General features: G+C 43.7%; 1 protein-coding gene across 2 annotated transcripts in view; it reads left to right on the top strand.

Annotated features, from left to right (window-relative positions):
- Positions 1-26,742, top strand: part of LOC147721189 (ETS-related transcription factor Elf-1-like) — a 263,214-nt gene that overhangs the window by 192,513 nt on the left and 43,959 nt on the right. For both annotated transcript variants that reach the window (XR_015309863.1, XM_086964672.1), the window contains 3 exons: positions 10,826-10,909; positions 15,139-15,331; positions 22,526-22,894. Coding sequence is in view for 1 of the 2 variants with exons in the window: in XM_086964672.1 (XP_086820798.1) it covers positions 10,826-10,909; positions 15,139-15,331; positions 22,526-22,894 (646 nt within the window). In the remaining variant the exon portion in view is untranslated. The remainder of the gene's footprint in view (positions 1-10,825; positions 10,910-15,138; positions 15,332-22,525; positions 22,895-26,742) is intronic.

Here is a 26,742-nt window from a genome sequence, read left to right as displayed (position 1 = left end):
GGACGTGATGATGGGGGAAGGGGTATACTTTCCAAGTGCACGTCGGTTAAAAAATAAATTTCTTAGGGCACCTGTAATGGTAAATGAAAGACGGGGCTAAGTATCACTAGATTTTATACAATGGGTCCATTTATGAGGATCATAAAAAAGCACTCACCCTTTTGTGGTGCATCAATATCGGTGCGACGTTTGGTCCGCACTATAGATTAGGTAGTTCACAAATAGTTACTGTGAAAAAAGACAAGGAAAGGTAGCCATTAGTGCTACTCATGTTATCCCTGTTCCATCTACTTCGCATATACGAGAGAATATTATATCATTGAATAGGAGTAACATTCTCACTTCTAAATTGTAGCATCTCATTGGCTGATTACCGCTTAATTAGTGTTTAGAAGAAAGCCCAAGAGGGCATGTAATAAGTCCATAACTGTAGGTTAAAAGTATTCAGATCAATATGGCTGTATATACAATCCTATTGTCAAGTCTTAAACTCATTAGTATGTGTACTCACCCACCGCGTTGGTTCGGTGATATTCCCCAAATTAGGAGATCTTGACAAGACTTGACAATAGGATTGTATATACAGCCATATTGATCTCTTGTTGCAGGCAGGGAGTCCTCCCAGGCTTTAGGAGGCATGACAACTGCAGGACAAGACGACTTTGTCAGTGATATAGTTTTTGTTTGTTTCATGTTTTACTTAATCTTGCATTCCTTAAGAATGCCCACTATTTCCAGGATGCTGTATTTCTGTATTTTGTTGTGTAGCATATTTCTTGTACAGTGCATTTGTAACGGGCCACCATTGAGAGCTTTAGAGCATAGGCTGGAGGCTGAGTCAATTTCTCTCAGTGGGTCAAAAATGTGTTCAGGAAACTTGGCCATCCAACCCCTGGCCTCTCTGCTGAAAAATCAAAGCAAAGGTCACTTATTTAAGTTGCGATTGTTATTCTGTGCAACTGTGTGTGAAGGAGGTACACAGTTGCCAAAATATTGAGAAGGCCATTGTAAAGGAAAATACAGTGCTTACAGGTGAGTCAGTGCGTTGTGTTTTTGGGGGTTGGGGGTTGTAAAGTGAAGTTCTCTGATTATACTGAACAAGCGGCTACCTACGTCATTATCATATGAAATCTCTACTATTAATGTCATTAAACTTTCGCAATTGCTTAATCAACCTTCCTGCTTCCTCAAATTTGCTTGAAAATGCTCCATTTAGCCACTCTTTTTAAAAAAATTCTCGGGGGAGGTTGTTCAGGCTTGCTTGTTGGCCTCAGTGCAGTACCACGAAAACTTTCCAGCCCACCACTTTCAAATGTCACCAGCCACCACTGGTGGAATGCATTCTCAGGGAAGCTCTCCAAAATGTCGTTAGCAAACCTTTGCCTTCCACCTCAAAACTAAACCGTCATTTCTTCTGACTCATGCTTGTACGTGCAGACACACCCTGACAGGAGCGGCGGCTGGAAACTTACGTGACGCTAGAAATGCTGTTGCCTTGTAACTGTCGGTATATCTATATCGCGTGTACAACTCCAGACGGGGTTTTGGAGCGCTTTCTAATGAGTTTTCTTTTCAGGTTAAAACTCCAAGTCTTTTCACTGGTCAACGTCTGCCCCGCAATAAAATTCTCAGTAGGTGTCCCTCTCCCAAGCACCCTTAGTACATTTCCAAAATGAAACCGAACATCGCATATCTACTGCGGGTAGGTATGTCCAAACTTGTCTTGGTCATATAAGAACTGGAGAATAAACACTCGGCTTTTCTAACTCGTATTTTCGTTCAGTAAAACTAATGCTGAAGCGTCCTCTTGTGGATGGGAGGGGAATTAACGTTCCAAGTGAAACTGCGAGCCAAGTACCTACGCGGTCTGCCAGTCTGCACCCACCTCCACTCAGCTGTCGCACCGTGCGCACGTGAATTCGTTTTCTCCCAATGGCTTTTTCTCAGCAGCCGAATCTACACTCCTTTAGCCTAGCACAGACATGTAACACTATACTCCAATTTTCCTAGAAAGGCCCGTCCATTTCTTTCTGTACTCATCGTGTGGTGTACGCCTCCTCCTAGATCTGCTGATACGTCACACCCTGCTCCATACGTACATTCTCTTTCCGCGGCTATTAACACTGCAACTATTCAGTACAATAGCTGATCGTATTACTCGCTATAGACTGCATGTACAACAGTTTGTTTTCTTTCTTTTATTTCAGTTCACGATTTGTCTGTGGACAGTGAAGAATAGCTATTAACTATGGTAATTTCCTCAGACTACGTGGTATTTTTACATGTTCAATTGGAGACTTTTTTCATGCGCTGTGGAAGCTAAAATTAGGTGTGTCATTCTTAGACAAGTCTTTCCTATACACTTTGGTGCACTCACTGCAAGGAAGCTATTGGGGCATACTGGTGTTCAGTGTACTCTTCCTGGTGCCTGGGACGCCTGCGATTTAAGAAGTCTGCTATGTTCTTTGACGGTTAGAGAAGTATGCCTGTTAAACAGATCGGAGCAAATAACCACTCCTATGTGGTTATAACTGACAGGTGAAACACAAGACCCTAAGGTGCAGGGGTCGCCACCTCTTAGCAGGCCATTCTCCGCTCAGTTTTTGCAGGGACCATGTAAAAAAGTACTATTTGTAATAGCTGGACTCTGACATTGATTCATGTGCCTCCTGAAGAACTGTATTGTAGAAGCAGAAACCTCTCAACAGTGGAGACATAGCAGCATCACCTTCAGTGGCGGTTTAAAAAAAGAAATCCACTTACATGCCGCTGCCGGCCACCTCGGTTCTCCTTTGCTCCCGTCGACTATTCAGCACAGACTTCCTACCCAATCCAGATGCTGCACTCATGCCATTAACCAGCATGAGAGCAGCGCTGATATTGGCCTGAGCCGGCTGGTTTAACGCTCACTCAGGCCAGGGGCGGCTCTAGCCTGGGCAGGGAGCGTAGGTAGGGGGCCCGGGAAGATGGGGTCCAGTTGGGCCGGAGCGCGGAGGCCAGTGAAGAGGGGGGGGTTCAGGGTGTTTGGAAATGGAACAGAGCCGGAGGCCGCTAAATCCCTGCCAGGGGCCGCCACGCAAATATGTATCCATCCTCAGAGGATTATTATATTAAGGATATATATTGGCGTGGTGGCCCCTGGGGTTTGGTGGCCCTGTGCAGGTGCACAGCTTGCACATGCCTAAGGCCGCCCCTGCTCAGGCACAGGAAGTCTGTGTCTTTTCTCCACCTGGCTGTACAACACAGCTGGGTTGGGGAAATCTAAGTGCACATGTCCTAAAACGGCCGACAAACCGACATGCGCACTTACAGCGCTCACCAGGGATTACAATATAAAATTATAATTAAATAGCTTTATCCTTTTATTTTTCATTTGGTGGGGCTGAGCAGCGGGGTGACACTCCACTGGCATTATGGAGGATCCGGAGCTGATCACCTTGTAGACAAATGTTAGATGGAGACGAAGTGCCTATTAGGAAATGAAAAAAAATGTTTTTAGGTAAAATTTGATCGAGCAGCAGGGGTACTGGTATGAAATGACAAGGTGCAGCACATCAAACACCACGTATCAGTGGCACCTTTTTCACTAGGGCTTTTAGGCTCCGCCACGCTGATTTGCAATTCTGTAAAAAAAAATTGCCTCAATCCTTTCAATTTACATACAATACCTGAAGTTCCAGATGGTCATTTAGAGCATAGTCAGGCAACCTCGAAATGATGGGAGTGTCAATGCGCATTTGCAGGATTTTTTCACGTATGGTGTAGCTTTATACAGCTTTACATTTCATAAGAAAGATGCTGTAGCAGTGTCTCTGATTGACAAACATGAACGTCATTTTAAGTGGGTGCTGCACGCTGAAGCTATGCGCAATGCAGTCAAGTGACCCATGTCACCTGAGACTCCTCCATCCCCCTTTAGTTTTTAAATGAAGAGATTGCCTGTTAGCGGTGCACTGTAGAGCAGCAGATCAATCAGGGTCATTGTGAAACCTCTATAAAATACCACCACACCATATATGTAGTTTGCCCATTCTGTAGCTTGTGCCTTCAAGGAGGCTAGTGAGTGAAATGTAATGCTAACCTTTTGTTTGCATAAGTACATACATTGAGATGATGGCAGTGTATATTCAAGTCACTCATGTTTGTATTTGGTAAGGAATTACTGTACTTCTCTAGGTAGTGTAGATTAGATAAACCAAACCGTTGTGGAGAAGTGTGGCTCAATGGTTAGAGCAGGCAGACCTCGATGCAGAGCTCTGGCCAGGGACCAGGGTTCGATACCTGCCCCGGCGGGTCTCGGACTCGTAAATTCCCCTGACCGGATATTCTCGCCTCAGTGCCTATTCTGATCATGGGTCCCACGCTGCAACTCTGGGCAATAGCTTGCTTAGTCTCCACAACGGCCCCCACAACGCGAGGGATGCCTGGTCTGCACCATCGGGGTGCCCAGGAGTGGACACTTCACAGGGAAAGCCAGGAAGGGTTCCCTTGCGGTATTCGTGCAAGCGCCGGGAAACCCACTGCGGGTAGCTGTGCGCTATACAAGAACAAAAACATTTACAAACATTTACATTTAAATCCTCATTCTGGCAGTTTAATAAAATCACTAATTCCATCTTAATTTACTCCTGAATCTGGAATTTTTTTGGAGCAGCTAGAATGGAGAGGCCGGAGAACGTAGAGAAAGCTCAGCATCTCCAATCCAGAAAGTAACTCTTCTGCTGCCAAGCCAGAGACTACAACAAAGGTTACTGCAGAAGTAGCTTTGGTGGGAGTGGCAGTGAGTGGTGAATGAGGCTTACTGAGTCCAAGGATACAGTTTGAAAATCTGCCACAGCGGTAACTCTTTAACAGACACTTACCCGAGGGCGGAACCTAAGGCGGAAGAGTGTCTCCCCACTGCTCTGAGCAGTGGAAAAGGGAAAAAATTATAATATTAAGGTTATTATCATTTTATTTGTATTTGCTGAAGGGGCTGGGTCAGGGCGGGCTGGTGGCTCAGGGAGGAGTAGACTGTGTACACTAAGAGCGTACGACTGCTAGGCCGGCCGTCAGAGGACGGCTGAACAGTCATGCTCACTTTACATGTTCGCCACCCAGGCTGCATTACAGACGGGGGGGCACATGCACAGGCTCCCTGTCCCAGTCTGAGCGCTGTACCACGGTGCGTAGACCAACTGCAATACTGAATTGCAGCATTGTGATTGGCTCAGGTGAGCCCGTGTGCTTCCGGACTCTTCAGCAACAACGGAGGAGAGACGGAGGTGGCCATGGCGCGAAGAGGTACGTTAAAAACTATATATTTTGTCCCCCCTGCCTCCCCGCCCCCTGCCAGCCACCAGAGCATTTACCGTCGCTCTATCTGAGAATTTGCACTATTCGCTCATAACCCTTTATTGAGCATTTTTTGACCGGGTGAACCGCTGCAGCTATTCCTATTATCAGTGATGCTTCACCAAGGTGTAGGTAAGGGTTGAATCACAACTCCCAAACCAACCTCCGAAGAATTTTGCTGGCCCAGTCAAATTTATGTTGGCTTTTCTTCCCCCACCATTTACAATCTTCAACAGCTGCCATTGCATGTATTCAGCTCAGAGATTCAGTAACTGTTAAAACATATTATAACCGCTGAGAGAGCTGGAATGCAGCGAAGGCAAAGGGAAGTAAGGCGTTGTAACATTTGATCTTGCAACAGACATTGCGGAGCAATGTTTAGTAACACCAGAGTTTTCTACATACAATTTAAATTCTAAGATAAGCTGTCCTAAATAAGATTTTCCTAACTTGGCTGGATAGATACCCAAGGTGCCCTACGAGAGACGCTCTTGTTTTACTTATGATATGTCTGTGTCCCATGGTAGGAGTGTTCTAGGACAGAACTGTAACATAAATAATTAATTATAGGGCGCTCTTAGGAGAGGAGGGTTTAGCTGTTCGCTTAGTCAGTGAGGCAATGTGCATTGGGACCCTGCCACTCCTGCCCCTCCCGCCCCAGGATCTAAAAGGGTAGGAATTAGATACACAATGATGAGATTACCCCTGCTTCTTACAAAGAGTTGTTTTGCCAATCACTGGCTAAAAAGTAAGGAAGGGCCTCTAATTTGAGGGTTGGTTGCATGACCTGGAGGAATGGCTATTGGGGATCATTTCTGCATGGATAAAATCCTATTGCATGATAGGGTAACAGAAAACTTGAGAAGTTTATGGGACATATAATGGAAGTTGTTGGAGGGCGAGGTGGGAGGGTCACTCTCTTGCTGCTGCACTTCTCCTTGGGGAGTCTGGTGGTACTACTTCCGGCTGCGAGATCAACCTGGTCCGAATCGCTACAATGTCTGTGTTGAGATTTTTATTCAGGGCACCTCCGTGTAACCAATCTGCTGTTTAGTATAGTTATTGTGTTTTTTAGATAGAAAAAAAGTAAGCAAGGTAGGGGCCAAACGATATGTAACAGAAAGAAAGACTGGTTTTCTGCAGGGAAATCTAAAGTAAAAGATATGGTCTGCTATTTAACAGAATTAACCTGGTATGGATTACTAAACAGAAATGTTGATGTCGCACTCCTTGGTTTTTCACCAAAAGCCTTCCATCATATTTCCCGAGTAAGCTGATCCTGGCACCCTGTGAAGTTTGGTCATTAGAACATACATCTGAGTGTGGTATTCCTATGTCCTTGAGCATTTGAGCAAGCTGACCAATCTGACCTTAACATTGGGTGACTTTTGTTCTTCCCCACATAACGCTATCCTCCTTTAGCTGGCAGGATGACTCAGTGAGTTAAAGGCACCCAGCTCACATCTGCTGTGATCTAAGTTTGAATACCAGCAATGCCATCCCAGCCTTCCTTCATCCCTAGGTCAGTAAATGAGGTACTGTTAAACTGGATAATACGAGTGTCTGTTAATTTACAGTTCTTAGAAACTGCAATATTGTGGTATGAAGCACTATATAAAAAGAAGGTATTATTATTGATCAGTACTGCCACTTCTTCCATCTGCCTACATGTTGGTTGGGCCCCAACCAACATTTACAAGTGAAACCAGCATGGGAGACAACTGCTGCTTCAAGTTGGGCAGCACCTCGTGGGCATTTTAGAATCTCTTATCTGATACCACTAACTTTCCTGAAGCCTTGGAGGCTTTACAATTCAAGCAATTAGTTATCTTACCCACACACATAGTAGGCTGTACATTAGACCCAGTTTCATCAATCCTATTTGGCTCCAGGTGTCACCACTACATTCACTTAGTTGGTCTTATTATTGCGCAATCCCCATTCAACTTACACAACCTCCCAATATCATGACTCCTCGTCCTTTGACCACTATACGCACATCCCACCTATTAGCCATGCTAACCTAAGGCCTTGATTTCAGCACCTCGGCCCACTGCTAAAGATCTAAATTCCTTTGCCTCAGATTTCAATACACAAATAATTACAGCCCTTGAAACTATAGCTCCTTCTAGAGACCGTCCCAAAACCCTCCTGCACCATGGTGCAATGATCAAATATAGCAGGCTAAGCATTTCTGCAACAGCTTTGAACAAATCAGGAGGAAATAGTATAAATACAGGTAAACAATTCCTTACAAACAATTGTTTCTTAGTTATGAAAATGTTCCTATTTCTGCTCATAGTATGCTTCTGAAATCAACAAAACCAAACAAAAAACCTTTGCCATTGTGAAGAAGTTTACCAATTCCCTCATCAGATATTTGTTCGATTGAGTAATTGCAAAATCTTTGTAATGATCTGTCTAATATCTTTTCCAAGAAAATTTCTAAAATCTATTATAACCATTTCACAACCCCCTTACGACATACTATGCTCTGCGCCTGATCTTCAGTCCAGGCCCCAAGCAGAGCAATCATGGAATAATCCGATCTTCTTAGCAAAAAGTCCAAAATATTGTAGCCAGATTCTTGCTCAACTTTCCTTCCCATACCTCTATCATGACACATTTAAAAGCCCTCACTGGCTCCCCATCCTAAAGCATATATTATTCGAGCCCCTGTGATACCCCTACAAAGCAGTGAAAGTTCATGGCCCCCTCTAACTGAGCGAGCAGTTCACTGTGTAGTGCCCGCCTGGCACACTCAGGCCATCTGCCAACCAGAAACTTGTCCTCCCTGAGATGATGAGCAGCAGATTGGAGGACGCGCCTTCCTTTTTCTTGCCATTAAATATTGAACCTGTCTTTCCATGGAGTTGACTTTGGCTCCCACGCTCGAACCTTTCCAGGAAAGGTTTAAAACAGGACAATTTTTAATTCTTTGCAAGAGCGTTCTACATAGATGACTCAGTCTTCCAGTCCCGCTTCCTTATTCCTAGTACAGCTCAACAAGCTCACTCGTTATCCATTCAAGCAGCTGAGTCAACCGATTAATCACTTTGTAAACTGTCAGAACGACAGGGGAAGAAGCCTAAAGACATGGTAGAAGCCATCGCAGTGATCTTGAAACACCCACTCAGAGATCAATGTTTCCCCAGAGTTTTTCTGGATTTTCACATGAGCCAGTACCCTACCCTGCAGTATGCTCTGCAGACCTTTGTGTTGCACAATTTGCAGCTAAGTCGCACACCCGTGACTTGAAGACACAGAAGTGAATTACAATAGATCTCATAGCAAGCTACTATAGAACCAAACTGTTCTAACACTGTTATTGGTCCATTTTATTGGAAAGCGGCAAGAGGATACATCCTGCTTACAGAAAAGCAGTCATCTTGCAATGCATTGATGGCTGCTGTGCTTGTCACAGCGATCTCAAGCGGTGCCGTTGACGGAACCAGTGGTGGGGGGGAGATGTGACATCACTGAGTAGTGCTGATGTAAAAGAACTCATAGGTTGACTGGATCCAGTGGCTGTATACGTTTTTTTTGCACAGTGACGTATTCACAGAGTTCTACAAATATAAGTGTGACGGAAGTCAATTGAACATTTCTGTATATATGGTACTTTATCAAAGCGAGGAAGAAGGAAGCTTAGGAAGGCGGACAAATGCTTTGGAGGTCTAGGACTATGCTATGGACCTGTCTGGCAAGCCAACCCTTCTAGAAAAAGTTGAGGAAAACTATTAGAAACATGACCCGGGTGGAAGTCTGTTTTGTATTCTTTCTGGTGTAGGGAGGTGGGCGGAGGTAGGGCTCATAGTAGGCAACCATAGGGGTGTGGTCCCATTTTAGTATCACAAATGTCTGTGGCAGTGATGCGTATATTGTTCATAGGGCAGAACTCAAATTCTGTTTCATCTCATGTGTCTTGTCCTGGTCCCCTTCCACAAATTTACCAGTACTGAGAAGGATGCTGCAAACGTTCCATAAAAGGGACCCTTCATTCAGACCATGAAAGCGAATTACAGTATCTTGACACCCTCAGTGCCCTTGCAGACACCCCAACTGTTTTGTTAAGTCTGAGAGTAGCAAGAAGGTACGTTTCTTGCCGCAACACGGGAAGCGCTATTTCTGCGCAAAGCCCTAACACTTCTTCGAGGAAAGCTGCAGATAGTGTGTCTTCATTCTGTGCTACACCATCCTGCTGCCGGGCTGCCCTGAAGTGTCGAGGTCAGGGAGGACAGCTTCAGGGGGCCCAGGTCCATTGGCAGGAAATTGAAAATAAAAAAAACACATAATGATGCCTGCCTCACGCAGAGTCCGAACCGTGCAACGTTGTCGGAGTCTGTTCATGTGACCTGATAGACTGGCGCCAGCGGTCGGGTCCCACTCTAGGAGAGGGCGCCAATTTGATACTAAATGCCGATCTGTGATCCTCGGCACATAGGGTCCCAGCCGGCTGCCAAAAGGTGTCAGTAGCACTAATAGGGAGTGGGTGGGGTGGCAAGCCCACTGCTGCCCGGCAGGTGTCACTCAGTCTCCGTCTGGTGACGTCAGGCCTGGACTGTAGTCTGATTGACTCAGCCGCGCAGGCGCCGCGGCTGGGAATTTCAATGGAGCAGCCTGGAGCCAGCTAGATACATTTGTAGCAGCAGTGGTGAGTGCCCATGAATAACTGTTACTTGACCTGAGCCTGTGCTGGTGGCAGCTCCCGGGCAGCAGGTCTGCGGGGAGCAGCAGAGCTGGCGCAGGTCAAAGGCGCGCACGTTAGCAGTCTGGCGTAGCCAATACTTCAGCGCTGGTACACCAGAGAGACTGCATTAAAATACGGGACCATGCATTTCAGTGCGGTGATGAGGAACACCACACTGAAATGCGTTAGTCACGCCTGATGCGTGATACTTGGTAGGCCTGCTTCAACCTGCAAAGGGGATGAGTAGAAAGATGGGAAGGGGGGGCTAAGGACGCGGTCAGTAAGAGTCGCATGCTGACACATTAAAACTACTCAAGTAAAACTGTTTAAACAAAAAAAGTGGACTGGGCTCGTCACAACTGTTTACTGTGGGATAGTTGACTTAAAAGTCAATACTGATGCAAGGTGCCCTGTGACACACAAGGCGTGGGGAGAGTTGCAAAATGATAAAAAAACTGAAAGGGAAGGAGGAAGCTGCGATCTTGACACAGTTTCTTAAACAAAGAAGGCCAGCATTTCTCAGAGTGAACCATTAACCCACCTTCCAGACAGAAATAATTGTTCGGTCTTAAGTTCACCTTCATCTTTATACTACTGATATTGAGGTTTTATTCTCAAAAACTAATTGAATGTTTAGATTAGTTCTCTTTTTTTATATTTTATCATATGTAAAGTGTGTATAACTATACTTTTAGCTTTGTGATACCCAATGTAAATAACCAAGTAGCTAAAATGTTGCACAATTTGTTTTTGCAGTTTACTATTAGTTGGACTTTGATAAATCTCATTTTTCCTTTTCAGTTCGAAAAGTGAAGCTTTCCCGACCGTCCTCGCCTATCACGTCCCCCAGTATTCCAATCAAAAAGAAGACGAAAGACGGGAAAGGTTGGTATCGTAAGTGTTCATTCCCTATAAAGTGAAATCCACAGGCTCGTGACTACACTTATAATATGAGGCTTGGTTCTTCACCATATCCCTTCTTGCGTTATGAACCAGCTCACCAGTCTTTTATTGACCAGCATTTCCCTGCAGCAGAATTCTTGGGTCACAACACTTATGCTTTAGCAGCTAGTGATGCCACTTTACCATCACTGCGACGCAGTGCTTAATTTGAATAACCATGAGTGCTAAGGCCCAAAGTTTTACTCAGAGGTCCGCAGTCAGAGCTTCAAGGGTGCTGAATACTAAGTCTAAGCAGTCTTAATTCCACCTCATTTTTCTTTTATCCACCACCAGATACTCCCTGCTCCTTCATCTTGTTCTTGAATTCTTTTTCATCCTTGCTTTCTCCCTTTGTCAATGTTTTTCCATCGTTCTCTCCTTCTTCTTCCCCTTATGTATTTTTCCCTCTCTTGCTTTGGCTGAAACTCTGATGAGGGAAAATTAGTGCTGGTTCCCAATATTAAGTGCCGATGGGTCCCACCTGCAACCACCAGCTCAAATGAAGCACCACTGGGATGATGTAATTGCAATTCAGGATATAATACCTAAAATAAAGGTATGCAACATTTCCTAGCATGGCCTCTAATGCCAGGAATGCAGCCCTGCCAAGTTTCCCAGGTCCACTCCCCACTGCTAACTCTAGTCCATCTTTTTTCCTCTGAATTCTGGGGTTGTAGTCTTGTTTTTTTCCATTATAAAACCTGGACAACAAGTCCGAAGAATTCAAAGGGAAAAAAACTGGATTGGATCAGCTCATCACGCATGGACTTAGAAAACTTGGTAGCTATGCATGAAGGTTGCCAGGTACTAAATAAATAGTTTAATGCTGGAGTCTGCTTTCTTGAATGGTGCCAACAACATGAAAGAAGTGAGCTAGGCTGACTTCAAGTTATGTAGTAAACCCATTAGGATGAAGAGTCACGCACGATTACTAGTTGTACAACAGATAATTATTTCCTAGACCGGTGGAAGCATTAGGACGCATTTAGTGTAAGTGTCTGCAGGGCCAGTTAACGTTTACATGGGGGCCATCAACCTGTCTCAGATGTATGACCACTTCCCCTCAAACTCCGGCCACTCACTCTTTGGGATGCGTTTAACTGTAAACAATTTTACGTTAATTTTTTTAAAACAAATCGGTTTCAAAATGTATGTTTTTAAATAACACGGGTTAGCTCAAACTGTGTTTATGACAGGGTCCTCACGGTGTCTGGGCACAGATATTTTCTGCTTTAAAAAAATATCCTCTTAGTACAGGCTAGGGTGTTGTAGGGTTCTGGGCCCTAGGCCTGCCTGCAGGTGAAGTAACACCATGGAACCATATATACTGTGCATATAACTGGCCCAGGGCACATGCACCAGGCCTCTTTTATTGGCAAGCGCCACTTCACTTGTGACGCCTGCGTTGGATGGGTGTGGGGTGAGTGTGAAAGCCAGCCCTCAGGGAGTGGCTGTAGTGGCGGCTGCCACTAATAAAGGGACGTGAAGCGGGTGGGGAAGCACGTGGGGGGCATTGTTAATAACAATTAAAAAAAATTACCTGAAACCGCTGGCCGCCATCTGCACCGCTTCGCTCCTGCTGGCCTCTGCCTGGTCCCAGCAGCCCCGGGACAGACTCCATCCAATCCCCGTGCTGTAGCGCAGGGCAGGCATTGACCTGAGCGGGCTGGAAAGACGCTCTGCTCAAGTCATATACTCTGGGGGGTTTCTCCAGCCTGGCTGCTGAATCCTAAATGCACATGTGTGTTTTGGTCAGCCTGAGACGGCCAGCCAAACACATATGCACCCGTGGGGAGTGCACAAGCACTCCTCCTCTGCTCTTCCTTGCCCTGCCCCTCCCTGCACAAGCTGGCTCTGAGCCGACAAACAAAAAATAAAATGATGCTAGAACATAGTTTTATTTTTCATTTGCTGACTGCTGCAGGCAGTGGGGCGATACTCCTCTGCCATGCGGAGGAGCCGCCACTGAGTGCCGGGTTACTCGTACCTTGGCCAACATAAAATGTGTCCAGCAGGACACTACAGGTGTGGCTTCGAGACCTGAAAATCACTCAAATTTCTTTCCAGCAAAGACATATGCATCTTGTTTGTTTTTTGACCTTCCTTGTAAATACAGTGCAGCCTTTATTCTTGCAACGCAATCATTCTTTGGTTTTATTGTTATAGCTCAGATACACCGTTTGAATATGCATTATAACAGTAGCAAACAGTGACGTGAACACGATTCAGTATATCTCATGATTGTGTAAAAGGAACTCACATATGTATAACTGTTTGCTTGTTTTTCTCTGTTAAAAATTAAATAAATAAAAAAGTCCCATTAGCAACATTTTTTAAGTGAATTCGTGCACAGCAGCATATCAAACTCAACATTGGTGATCTATGTGAAATCAAAAACCAGTTTAAATATTTTCCCAGGTAAACAAGATGTGTTGTCTTGTTGGAATGGATTTACTAACCATCGCAGTCCTTTTTGCGTGTCACCTTTAGTTTACTGATGTTTGTAATTGTTTTCTTATTACTGAGGCAGGGGGAAGATATTTGGTAAGTTTGATTAAGATTTTTCATATTGATAAAGGCAGGGCTCGCTTCCTTTGTTTTTGGAAGGAGATGGCATCAATCAGTCATAGATTCTGGCCATAAACCTTCATGTTTTCTTAATTCCGATTCAGGGGCGATTATGAGTCGCTTTTCACAACGTAGGTAAGGTAAACTGCCTAGAACAATCAGATGCTTTGCACGGCACATCAAACTGTTTAAGATACTTCCCCTGACTTAACAAAGAGGTCAATCACAGGAGAGGCTTAACACCTTCAGTGAAAGAAATTACACACTTTAACAAAACAGAGGGCTGAGTGAGCCCATGGAGTTCACGCTCCTTGTGTGAAGTGCTGACCTCTGCTACCCGCTGACCTCTGCTACCCACCGACTTTCACTCGGGGCACATACTTAATGTATTTTTGCTTTTTTTATTACATCCCTTTGGGAATGGGCAGCGGGCAGGAGGACTGACCATCAAGGCCCTCGAGATTGTTGTGAAAGTACTCAGTGAGGGAAGTGTCAATCATTTTTCAAATTGTCTACTCAACAGACTACTTGAAAAAATATTTAGCAGATTAAACCTCTCTGAACATCTATACCACCTGCTACAAGGTCTTTACTGTCAGCACATCTGCAAACATGACCGCAGCACTGAACAAGAAAGACAAACCGAATCCTTAACAATCGGCAGAAGTGTCTTTGTGCCATCATGAACAGTTGCATACTGAGAAATCCTAAATTTAATTAAATGCTTGGAATCCAGCCCCAGCCCTTGTCACTCTCCGAGCACCACACTTACCCTGCCCCAAACTCCAACTCTAGTTCATGGCTCCATTTCATGAGTATCTGCACTTAATGTTTGCACTTAAAGAAGTGCATTGAACCAATGATTCTCAAGGCTAAAACGTCATCGAACTCTTTGGGTTCATGTGTTCGTTGATCTCAGTCTGTGCTCGCATCTTTTGCCGACCTTACTATTCTTACAGTATCTGTTTTGTGGTAACAACATACGGTAACAAGATCATACACTCTTGGCCTTTCGTCGTTCTATTCGTTCTGTGACTTGTTTCCCTCTCTGCACTTTCTTCTTTTTGCTCTTCTTTTCTTTCTCTCTTCACCAGTCACCATCTATATATTGGGAACATGCCAAAGCTATACTAAGGCAGCATTCTGTGAGTCACAAAAAAGGTCAAAATTCAAACAATATTGGTGGGAAGCTGCGACTGTCCCAGGAGTACAGGGGCGTTGATGCTTATACATTTATACATTTCCGAAGGGACAAAATGTAAAGCACAAGTACAGTTGCAACTGCTAACTTCTCAATTAATCCATGGGGGGAATCTTTTCCCCACTGAGAAACCTCTTCCCCTACCTTTACTCCCACAAATGTTGGGGCTGCTTCCTCCCTTCGACCCTGAAAACCTATTTACTCTTGTTGCTAATTAGAGTAAATCGCTGACCATTTTCAAGGAGTGAAGCTACCAGCAAATGTTTTTGTGAGTAGCCACAAACTTCAAAGTTTGCGCATGTTAACTCCGGTTTCACAGACAGTTTCCTAGCAACAATAATTTACTGTATGTACTGCTAATGCGATGACGTTTGAATTTTTTTTCTTTTTCATTTTTTTTTAGGTAACACCATCTACCTATGGGAGTTTCTTTTGGCACTTCTTCAAGACAGGAACACATGTCCTAAATACATAAAGTGGACACAAAGGGACAAGGGCATATTCAAATTAGTAGACTCCAAAGCTGTATCCAGGTTGTGGGGGAAACACAAAAACAAACCTGAGATGAACTATGAAACTATGGGACGAGCACTCCGGTAAGATTTCCTTAGGAAAGAGCATGACACCCAGATCTGTAAAATTTGCTTTCCCTCAGAGCAACTCAGCCTGTTACTACGGTGTTTTAAGGAGGGTCATGGTTAAAGCAACTAATGTTATGAAATACTTTTTTTTTTAATCCAGTTTTTAATTACGAATTTACTAGGCCACTCCATGAATAGCAAGCTGGTCTTATATGTTAGCGTCAGCCCTTATAAGAGAATACTATATGGTAGAGGCATGTATAAACTTGCCCAATTGTAAAGATTCATATTGTTGCATAATCTTCAACTGTTGTCTTCTTATCCACCCCCGCCCACCATTCCCTCTAGTCACCCATAATCCAGATTGAAAGATCAGTGAATACTGAAAGTTTCTCTTTGCTGAATTGTGGGGGCACCATCAAAAATGATTACCCTCAGCGGCACCTTAGGAGCGTAATCAGAACACAACGCTTACACTTTCACATGCCAGGCTTTGTAAATTCTGCCTACTTTTATTACTGGATCTTTATGTTAGTAATTCAGGACTCACAAGGATTATTTGAATCAGATTTTTCTTCTGGACGCACCTGTCGAAATCATGTGTACCGCAGAGTGCAAGTTTTCCAGCAGCAATATTTTTAGCTATTCCATCCTTGGTCAGTATATGGGAAGCACAAAAGCTAGACTCTTCACAAGAAAAGGCAGCACTTCTAGATATGAATACCTTGTTGCCACAATGCTGTCTTTTATGGAGCTTTCAGTCGCCTCAACATGAGAGCTGTGGAGTATTGGTCTTAATTGGCTCTGGTCTTGGAAGCAGCAACTCATGACTTTAGCAAATTCAGTTTCTGTAAATGTAAGGCCATTAAACGTCATTGGAAAGTTTTTGTTTCCCTCTGTAAATGACTAAGACTGCAACTGTAATTAAAATATACTTTCCCAAACCGGTGGGGAAGGGAGGAGGGGGGAGGATGGATTTCTTAGCGTGCTGTTCCATTGTAGAATAAATCTGAGTCTGTGCATCAGGCGTAACCTCAGTATGTATATGTAATCACAATAGTCTCTTTTGCCACTTTTTTAGGACACCACCTGGCTATCCTTATTATAACTGGGGATCACTGTATAATATTTGATAACTGTGGTTTTAAGAACACAATGCCGGATTCCTATATTTTGCTATTGCAGCAGGCTTCCAATGCATTAGTCAGGAAAGTGCTTGAGGACCACGCTGCTGCGACTCAGGACTGCTCTCTAGGCCCGCTGGGTGCGCAGCTTCAATGGCGTCCGGTGTCGACCTATCGCAGAGTGCCTGTCTTTCAGGATTCGTGTGCTGTACTTAAAGTCCAATCACAGTAGCAGATTTTTTTTTGTCCTACCCGTCACACTCTGTCAGCAGGTCCGGCCACTCTGCCACACCTGCCAGCCTCTCCTCTCGTCTCGGCCAACTCCCTCAGCCTACTAGCGTTACCAGGCATGGCTTATCTTTTCAGCCGCCCCAGTCTGTTAGCTCTGCCCTCCTTCCAGCAGCTGACCAGCCCAGCTGAAAGCGGGGAACGCTGGTCAGCCTCGCGCTGGTCGGACCCAGGAGGGTTTCACCAACAGGGGGACGACTTAGCCTTCCAGCTCATGCTGTTCGGGCCCACCGTTCTGCCGAGGACCTCAGCCTGGCCTGGAGTCATGGCTGACCTGCACAGCAGCCCAGCCATTCCCGCTGACCTACGAAAAAAACACCATCCAGCCGGTCTGCCAGTCAGCCCACTTCACAGTGAGCCGCCCAGCAGTCCAGCCATCCGGCTACTAAAAACGCATGACATTGCTGTCATTGCCTCGTCACGGTACCGTCATTCTAATTTTACCGTGCTGAGAGTTTCATTGCCAAACGAAGTGCAATGAATACATCTCAGCTGACCGTTCTCCCTCTTGAGGCCATCACATGATACTACACAAACTGCCACATGCATCAAACTCCCGTTTTGCGTTTCCAAATTTGCGAATTTTACCGAATCGCAAATATGGATTCGCAAAATGGGATGCATCATAGAAAGTGCAAAATATTTCCGATTCGGTAAAAATCGCAATTTTTACCGAATCGCAAATATTATGTGACTTCAAAATTGCGAATTCGCTATTCCCATTGATTCCTATGGGCCAAAAGGCCCATAGGAATCAATGGAAATTGCGAGTGGCACTTAGAAAATTTCCAAAGGACCCCCCCCTGCACCCCTGAAATGTGTTTTTAAATGGATGTTTCACACACACATGTCCTAAGGACATGTGTGTCTGTAACATGACATTGTTTAAAATGTAAATTAGTACATTTTAAACATTTTTCGCAATTTACCACGAGGTTCAACCTCGTGGTAATTTGCACTTCCAAACCTTGTTCTCGCAATTTGATTTCAGAATGATGCATTGCATTTAAGGAATCGCAAATTTGCGATTCCTTAAATGCAATCGCATTCTGGAAAGTCGCAAAATCAGCTAATTTCATTAAAAAATGATGCATCTGAAAAAGCATTTTTGGAGTCGCAAACGGCCGATTTTAAGGAATCGCACCGTTTGCGACTCCAAAAATGCTTGATGCATGTGGGCCCATCTTAGCCAAAAGGCCGAGAAGCGATCGCAGCAGCAGATACTGGCAATGGAGCAGGCACTTTCCTTGGCTTCTCCTCAAACACCACCCAGCTGCAAATGTCGTGTGTTGGTCATGCTTTTAATGTTGTTACTTTTACTTTGCACAAACCAGTAAAATTCTAGGATATCCCGTAGAAAGTCCGGAAGGACTATGCTCCGAAAATGTTCCTCCTCACACCGCTGCCAGTCCTTAAGGTGGACTGTGGAACAGTTCCCAGCCGGCATCTGCGCAGGTGCAAACAATAATTTGCATCGTTTCAAGTGTCAAAAGGAATGAAGGAAACGCACTAGAACAAAAAACATGTCTGAGAAATATAAACCATACACGAAGAAAAATAACTTTAAACATAATCCTGTTTCGAAACAATATACCGTTAATTTAGAATTGAAGCTTTATATTAGATGCCAGTGTTGTGCATGACATGATTTTCAATCATTTGCTTCCGTTTAGAGAGGATTAGATTGCCGAAGAGCTCTACGGGCTCGACGCCTTCAAACTTGTATTTCAGTTTTTCCGGGAATTGTACGTGTGTAGTTGCACATTTTGAAAAGTGCGAGTTTTCTATCTCATTCTAGCATTTGAGCCACGAAGTTCACACGGCAGCATGTTCTGTCCTACTCACTCCCCTATTCATGGCCACAGTTTCCTAATTCTTGTAACTCGAGTTTTGACGTGATTCTACTCGCTTCCTGGAAAGAAAGTGGCTAATCAGCGGTTTCAGTTTGCGCATTCCTTCTTTGGATTACCCAGCGTGTTTGCCAAGCTTCTGTGAGAGTTTTTATTCTTGTGATTTACATAGCTGCCAAGGTTTCTGAATGCTTATGTGTGACATTTTCATAATTTCAGTGGAATTATGAGTGACATTCAACTACTATGAGCAAGATCAAGCACTAAAGACCAGCGAACCATATCAATATCAGAAATTTCACCCAACTGAATAACAAGAAACTCTAACAAGATCTTAAAACTAATAAAAACACCAGAGAAGGAAGGGCTTTTAGTGTTGTCAGTGAACTGCCAAATGGGTGACACTTGGGGGGACATTTTCTCTCGAGTAAAACGAAGCAATGAAGTGCATGGAAAGAGATAAATATAAAATATTAGACACTTTTTTATCAACGAGAAACCCTAAAATACCTTAAAACTGCTTCTAAACTCTCGAAATAGAAGATTAAGATACTGATACGAAATCATCTGTGTGCATAGAAGATATGAAAGTAAAGAAATTATCATAAAACCTTTCACATCCCCATGCCATTCTACTTTATTGCGAAACAAAAGGAGATGATAGACGGAGCGTTTGAGCAAATCAAACACTCACCCCCAGTCAACTGATCTGGCTTTAATCCATCACCATTCTTTAGCCCACTCAGCCACCCAGTTCAGACATGGCCATATGCAAATCAGTCTGACCCTGTGCCTCTTGGGAACAGTCCAGCCCGAACTGCCAAGCCATGTCTTCCCTGGACCGGAAACAAGCATCCTGGGACCGGTTTCGGATTCATAATCCTCATCAGCCAGGCTATCTTGAATCCAGTGGCCAAGTGAGCAAGGGACTCACATCTGAGCATACCCTACCAACTTAGGGCGAACAAAGCGAAAAAAAGGGGATGATGGACGGAGCGTTTGAGAAAATCAAACACTCACCCCCAGTCAACTGATCTGGGTTTAATCCATCACCATTCTTTAGCCCACTCAGCCACCCTAGTTCAGACATGGCCTTATGCAAATCAGTCTGACCCTGTGCCTCATGGGAACAGTCCAGCCCAGTGGATGACTTTGAGCCATCTCATATTGAATGCTTTAAAAACTGAAATACTCACGTGTGGCGATTGGAAACATTACAACCCGTTTGCCGCATGGCCTGATGAACTGGGCTCACTGCCTAAAGTATCGAAGGAAGTAAGAAACCTCAGAATGACCATGGACTCCAAGCTGTCGATGAATGCCCAAATGGATAAACTAGCAAGATCAAGATTTGCTACTATAAAAACCCTGCAACACATTTTCCCTCATTTGGGATTTCCACACAAGGTCCAAGCTACCTTCTCCCTTGTTCTGTCCAAACTCGATTACGCCAATAGCTTATACCTTGGATCACCTTTAACGACCATTAAAAGACTACAACGGATTCAGAACTCGGCTGCCAGACTACTCTTGCATATCAAACCGCGAGACCATATCTCCCCTGCCTTGAAAGCCCTGGATTGGTGACCGGTTGCCAGAAAATCCACGTTCAAGCTGCTTTGTATCACCCACAAAGCAATACATGGAATAGGACCACTCTTCATCAGGAATAAAATCACCATACACATTCAACAAAGGAACCTCCACTCTAAAGAAGCATCTCGCCTCAAAATCCCACCATACTAGAAAAAAACAATGGGTGGCACATCCTTCTCTGTTAAAGCAGCCAAACTATGGAACTCTTTACCCCCCCAACATAAGGTCCACCGACAACCACCTTATCTTCAGAAAACTTCTCAAGATTTGGCTCTTCCCCACATAAGCACCATACGCAAACAGAAATTTACAGCATATCCCTCTGTATATAAGCATTTGTTTTCACAATAGATATGTACTTATCTTTGTGTATTACTTTGTATAAAAATGTAAAATAATTTTATGTTGTTAAGAGAAAAAATAATAATAAATAATTAAAATCATCTTTGGTCTACATGTACATACTTCCATTGTGCATCTATGTACCTTCCATGTACTTGTATCTGTGTGTTTCTCCTGAAAAAGCATATCCAATGCACTACCCTATTTCTCATCCTGTGCCTCTATCAATATCTTTAATCTACATATACTTACCTCCTTTATGTATCTACATATTTTCAATGTACTTATGGATCTATATATTTATCACTTTCTTCTAATTTAGCATTTCCAATGCACTACCCTATTTCTCAGCCTATACTTCGCCCAATATATCTTCTAGCCCAACCTCATGACTCATCTCAAACTTCTTTCTACTACTTCTTCCAATGCACTACCCTATCTCTCATCCTATACATTTATCAATGCATCCTCTACATCCACTCTCTCATTTATCCCAAACCCCATACCACTACTATGATCGCCAAAATAACCCTTTCTAGACTCTCTCCTACTCTACCCCTCCTTGCATCATCTGACAACTTTTTTTACTATACCGATCCCCTAAAACAAACCTTTCTAAACTCTTCCCTTTGACTCCTCCCCTCCAAAACTCCTTTTTACTCATCCAAAAGCCTCCTCCTACTGCTAAGACCTTTAAAAAGAAATGAAAGAAAACAATCCTTCACTCTTTTATCCCTCCACTATCCTTGTCAATCAAAATTAAAAGACTAACATGTTCACTTCTTAAATTCCCTATTCAACGATACTAATATACAACCCAAATAACTGAATACCATATCCACTACTCAAATTACTTCATATTTATACTATACTAATTTTCAACACTAACCCTTTATGGGTTCCGGAGTGGCGTGCTACTCACCAGAAAAGCGATTCAACACCCATCATAGGTAACAAGTGCTATATGAATGCAAATCTTTCTTCCCCTTTTTATCCCTCTGCTATCCTTCTCACTCCAAGTAACTGACTAATATCTACCACTGAAATTACTTCATATTTCACTATATTAATTCACCACTAATCCTTTATTGGCTTCCTGAATAGCGTGCATCAACAAGCACTATATAAATACAAACCTTTGTCCTCCTCTATCTTTCTGCTATCATTCCAAATCCAAATAACTGACTAACCTATCCACCACTTAAAATGTGCTTGCATGTTTCACTATACTAATTCAACACTAATCCTCTGGGTGCCGGAGTAGCGTGGTACTCGACGAAAAAACGCTTTGACGCCTCGTCAGGGGTAGTAAGAGCTATATAAATGCAATTACAATACAATGCAATACATAGACCATTCTGAAATAACTATAAGGCGATGTGCAGCAGTTGATAAAACCTAAAAATAAGTAATATATGTTCTGCGGCAGGCGGAGGGAAAATGTTTCTGTTGTCAGATGAGGTTGAGTCTACAGAACATCTGCAAGGTCACCTTGACTCCAATAGAAGAAATATATTGAATTGTATATTAGATGTTTAAAGTGGAAGACATGTAAAAGTCCTAGTAGTTATCTTGCTTTGTATTTATATTAGGCAAAGCTGCTGAAACAATTACAATCCTGATTGCTCATCAGCATTGCATTCTGTGTGTGATCTTTTGATGAAGTGACTTGAATCTTAAAAGGAAGCTGATTTTGGGTTCTCTAACTATTGGATTACCTGGTGGTCTGTCAACTATAGAAAGTCTTTAAATATGTGTAGGGATGAATGAATAAGCACCTCCAGTGCTTTAAAGGTATATTTCTTTTAGTGCAGCCCGGTTTGCTAAGAAACCATATCTAGCAACTTCCTTATAGGCGAAGAAATGGTACCTGCTATATAAAAGAAAGCGGACGTGCTTCATGAAATATTGATGCATTAAACATGTGAGCCCTGGAATATGTAGTTTGAGTGAAGATCCCACTTAAATCACTGATACCTCCCATTAACAGACATATTTGTTTTCTGCAGGTACTATTATCAACGCGGGATCCTGGCAAAAGTTGAAGGGCAGAGACTGGTCTATCAATTCAAAGAAATGCCCAAAGACCTGATTGTGATTGAGGATGATCCACCTGACTCGGTGCCTGCTAAAAGCCCTGGAAATCATCATTCCAACACACACCCTCAAAATTCAAGGAGTGGATCTCCAGATACACTCCCCAATTCTCACAAGACTCCACCCCCTCAAAGCCAACCAATGAAAACACAACCTATAAAGAAGGAGCGACTATCACCCACACCCGCACAGCAGTTTTGCAAACTAACACAAGAACAGTCCCTGTTTACCTTTCCTGTCTCTCAAGTGAAGCAAGAGACTGTGACTTTGCACAACACTGGGTAAGTAGCACTTCATGTGAATTCCTAATTCCATGCACTTTAAGCGTTTTAGATATCTCTTATTCATGACGGAGGAAAAATGTGTAATTGCTGTGGAGCACGGGAGTCAGTAGGTAGTCTCTATAACATCCCTTGCTTAAAAAGAAGAAACGCATTACAAGCAGTAAGGAGGTTTCAGAAAAGATTTACATGACTTGCACTATGCACGTTACTCATTTGCTTACAGATTAGTAGCAAAGCACACCCTCTGAGATTAATTTCCCTGGCAGCTGCGGAATATTTACTATCGAGAAATACTGAAGCAAATCTCACCTCTTCATGTGAATCATCAAACAGTCATTGATTTTGTAACTGAGTGTTTAACAAGTTACCTACCTTCTTTAAAACACTTTCTGGTCGATACTCTATTTAGCTCACCCGCCAAGACACTGCTGGCGCGAGGGGCTCCTGAACGTCGGATTAAGATCGGCCTTGGGCAATTGACTCACCATTAACTAGGAGCTGTTAGCATTCAACATTCCATACATGTGACTCCTTTAATTTACATACGGACGACCCACCATTTGGGGGCAGTGGCCAGACCATACCTACTTACATAGGTTGCCCCTTCCTCCCCCTGTCCTGATGAAGGCCTGCCAGCTGAGGTTGTGAATGACCCTCATTGTACCAGGGTCGAAACGTCGACATCCACCCCCCACGTGGACCTGTACCCCTTCCTTCCCCCAGTCCGCCCATTCCACAGATGATGTTTCTCTGTGCAGCTCGTTTTAAAAGAAATATGAACAATATCTGAAACATTTATCAAAAGTAGACTAGGACACTTGTAACTACTTTACGAAAGGTTCTCTAGATAACCCTCATAAACGCTATGTTTGGTATTGTGCGGTTTATCTTGGTTCTCCGCCCCACATAGACGTTGTGGCATTTATCATCGGGTGATCTATTGTGCTACATGCCAGCCTCAAGTCTGAGGTCACCTCTGGAGTAGCGTAGCAGTGTCCAGAGATATGACGCTACTCCAGAGGTGACCTCAGGCTTGAGGCTGGCATGTAGCACAATAGATCACCCAATGATAAATGCCACAACGTCTATGTGGGGCGGAGAACCAAGATAAACCACACAACACGAAAAATAGCGTTTATGAGGGTTATCTAGAGAACCTTTCGTAACGTAGTTACAAGTGTCCTAGTCTATTTTTGATAAACGTATCTAACCTGGGGAACTGACTAGACACCAATTCCTCCTCCCTATTTTTAATCAAGAACAATATCTGAAACAACCTGTATGGGGCTGGCCCTAATAAGGAACTGGTCTGAATACAAACTATAGCCGTTCCTCGTTTTTGGAATTTATTTGCAACTAAGCCTACCTTGTATATAATTTTGAATCCCCTCTTCTCTCTACTTTATCTGCCAACACATGAGCACACCCCCTTTTTTTTCTCCCTCTTTTGGAGCAATCTTTATACTGATCGAATATTAGATTTTTGAATATGACCATTTATTCAGTTAAGGAGTATCTGTGAATAAAACAGCTCTCCATAAATCAATTTGTGCCATTGTATTTGTTGAGAGTGTGCCTATTTTATCTATTTTCATTTGTGGCATTTGTATGTACTGTATGACCATATGCAAATCGTATGCAATTATAATGTGTCTTTCAAACTGAAAATATTGAACAATTCAATTTGTATATAAATTGGTCCAGGACCAACTGTTTTGCTATACCGATTGATACCCAGGTCCGTGGACTATTCATGGGTTACCCCATTATGATATAATGGTGATCCCGGATTGAGGCAGAAACCCCAGAGCCGTAGCCTGAATGCCCTGTGCTCATTGTAGTAGAGGGAAGGCCCCGAACTTCACGATATCCAGAACAGCTATGATGAACAGGAGCCTCTGTTAAGGAGTCAGGTGTGACTTTGGCTTCTGGATTTGGCCTATGACTGATTGTGGCAGGTCTGGTCTAGGTAGGGAAAAACTGCCATCTCTGACCTTTGAAGGTGGGCAGTGACAACCGCCATCACTTTTGTGAACACTAGTGGGACGCTGGTGAGGCCAAAGGGGAGCGCAGCAAACAAAAAATACCTCTGACCTACCATGAACCTCAGATAATGTCTGGGGGTATCGGAGGATGGGTGTATGACAATATGCCTAATGCAGGTCCAGGACACCATCTAATTGCCTAATTCCAGAACAGACGGGATCTGGACCAGCGTGATCATTTTGAGTTTGTCCTTCTGCAGGATGGCATTCAAAGATCAGAGACTCCTATGTTCCTCCAGCACAAGGAGATAGCGAGAATAACAGTCCTATCCTCTTTCTGTGTCCGGAACCCTCTCAATACGACCTTTGGAGATTAACACATACACTACTTGTAACAGAATGAACAGATGTTCCTCTGAAATTCACTGTGATGGTGGGAGAGGATTTGGTATGGCAAAAAAAGAAATGGTAGGTCACAACCATGCCATCAAACGATTTGTAGGACCCATCTGTCAGACGTGATGGATAGTCATCCTGGAAGGAAGTGCTGAATCCTGACCCCCGCAGGATCAGTATGCACCACTAAGAGCAAACTAAAGTGGCTGTTGCTGCAGGGGATGCAGAACGGGAGGACTTATGCCTTTGCCGACTTGTGCGCTGCCTGCCGGACCCGCATCTTCAAAAGGACGGGTTTGATGGCTGTACTGGATGGGGAGTTTATTTTTGGCTATTCACAAGACCTCTGGAGTAGCCGCCAAACATTTTGATCTGATGCGGAAACTGCTTTGCAGGGGTAGTGCACCGTGGTTCTACTCTTTAAAGTTGTCCAAGGCAGAATCCATCTTTTCACCTAAAAGGCATAAGCCACCAAAGGTCATATCCATCAGAGAGGCTTGTACATCTCTGTTAGACCTGGTATCATTTGCATGGTTTTTTTCCTGTCGTTTTTGCGGCTGACCTTCTGTTTTTGATAATGTGCTGCATTTTGTTTTTGCTGGTTTTTTAACTCTGGGCACTTTACCACATAGGAGTCACACGCCTTGTGAATCGAAGAAAACCTCTTGGCACAAAAACAACTTGTAACCAACCCGATGGCAAACTTACGGAAAGCATGTGAATCTACAGCACTACATTCCAAGAACAGATATTTACAGGCTAAGTAACATATTCCTTTCAAGCCTGGCGCACTAACCCCGCCCCCCCTGTATAAATGGGGGTGTGAGCGTGACCCAATGGATCCTTGCTTCCCTTCCTATGCTATTCTCATGTGTGCCCGGAGTGTTTTGAAAAAATGCTGTGGCAGAACTATAGGAATATTAATAAATAAGTAGATACATTTGGGTAGCACTACCATTTTCATGACAGCTATTCTGTCTGCTAAAGACAGCAGTAGCCTGGACCATCTTTGAACTTGGTCCTCCAACTATGAGGCAGCCCTGCCATAGTTATAGCAAATCACCAACTCTGGATTCCTAAGGATCCAGATTCCTAATTATTTAACAAGGTCCCTGCTCCAAACCAAAGGGAAGTAAGAGGCTAAAATGACCGACTTCGACCAGTTAATGCTCAGGCCTGAGTATCACTCAAACCTAATGTACTACAGTATTATGGGCGCTAGATGTGTGGTAGGGTATCTGACGTATAACCCCTCATTATCCACATACAGGGAGATACTAAGGGGTCACTGGAGGAATTGTAATATGGAAGCTGCATGCTGCTGGATTGCAAATAATATCGGTGATGAAGGGCATTCCTGCCACGTGCCCCTATAGATAAGTATCACCTCAGACATGTTACCATTGAAATGCACCTGAGTTAACAGGTGTTGGACTTGGCCCTTTTTGCAGGGTCATCCCTGAA

Source organism: Lissotriton vulgaris, chromosome 4_1, assembly GCF_964263255.1.
Source record: "Lissotriton vulgaris chromosome 4_1, aLisVul1.2, whole genome shotgun sequence".
Lineage (NCBI taxonomy): Eukaryota > Metazoa > Chordata > Amphibia > Caudata > Salamandridae > Lissotriton > Lissotriton vulgaris.
This window is presented reverse-complemented; position numbering and strand designations above follow the sequence as displayed.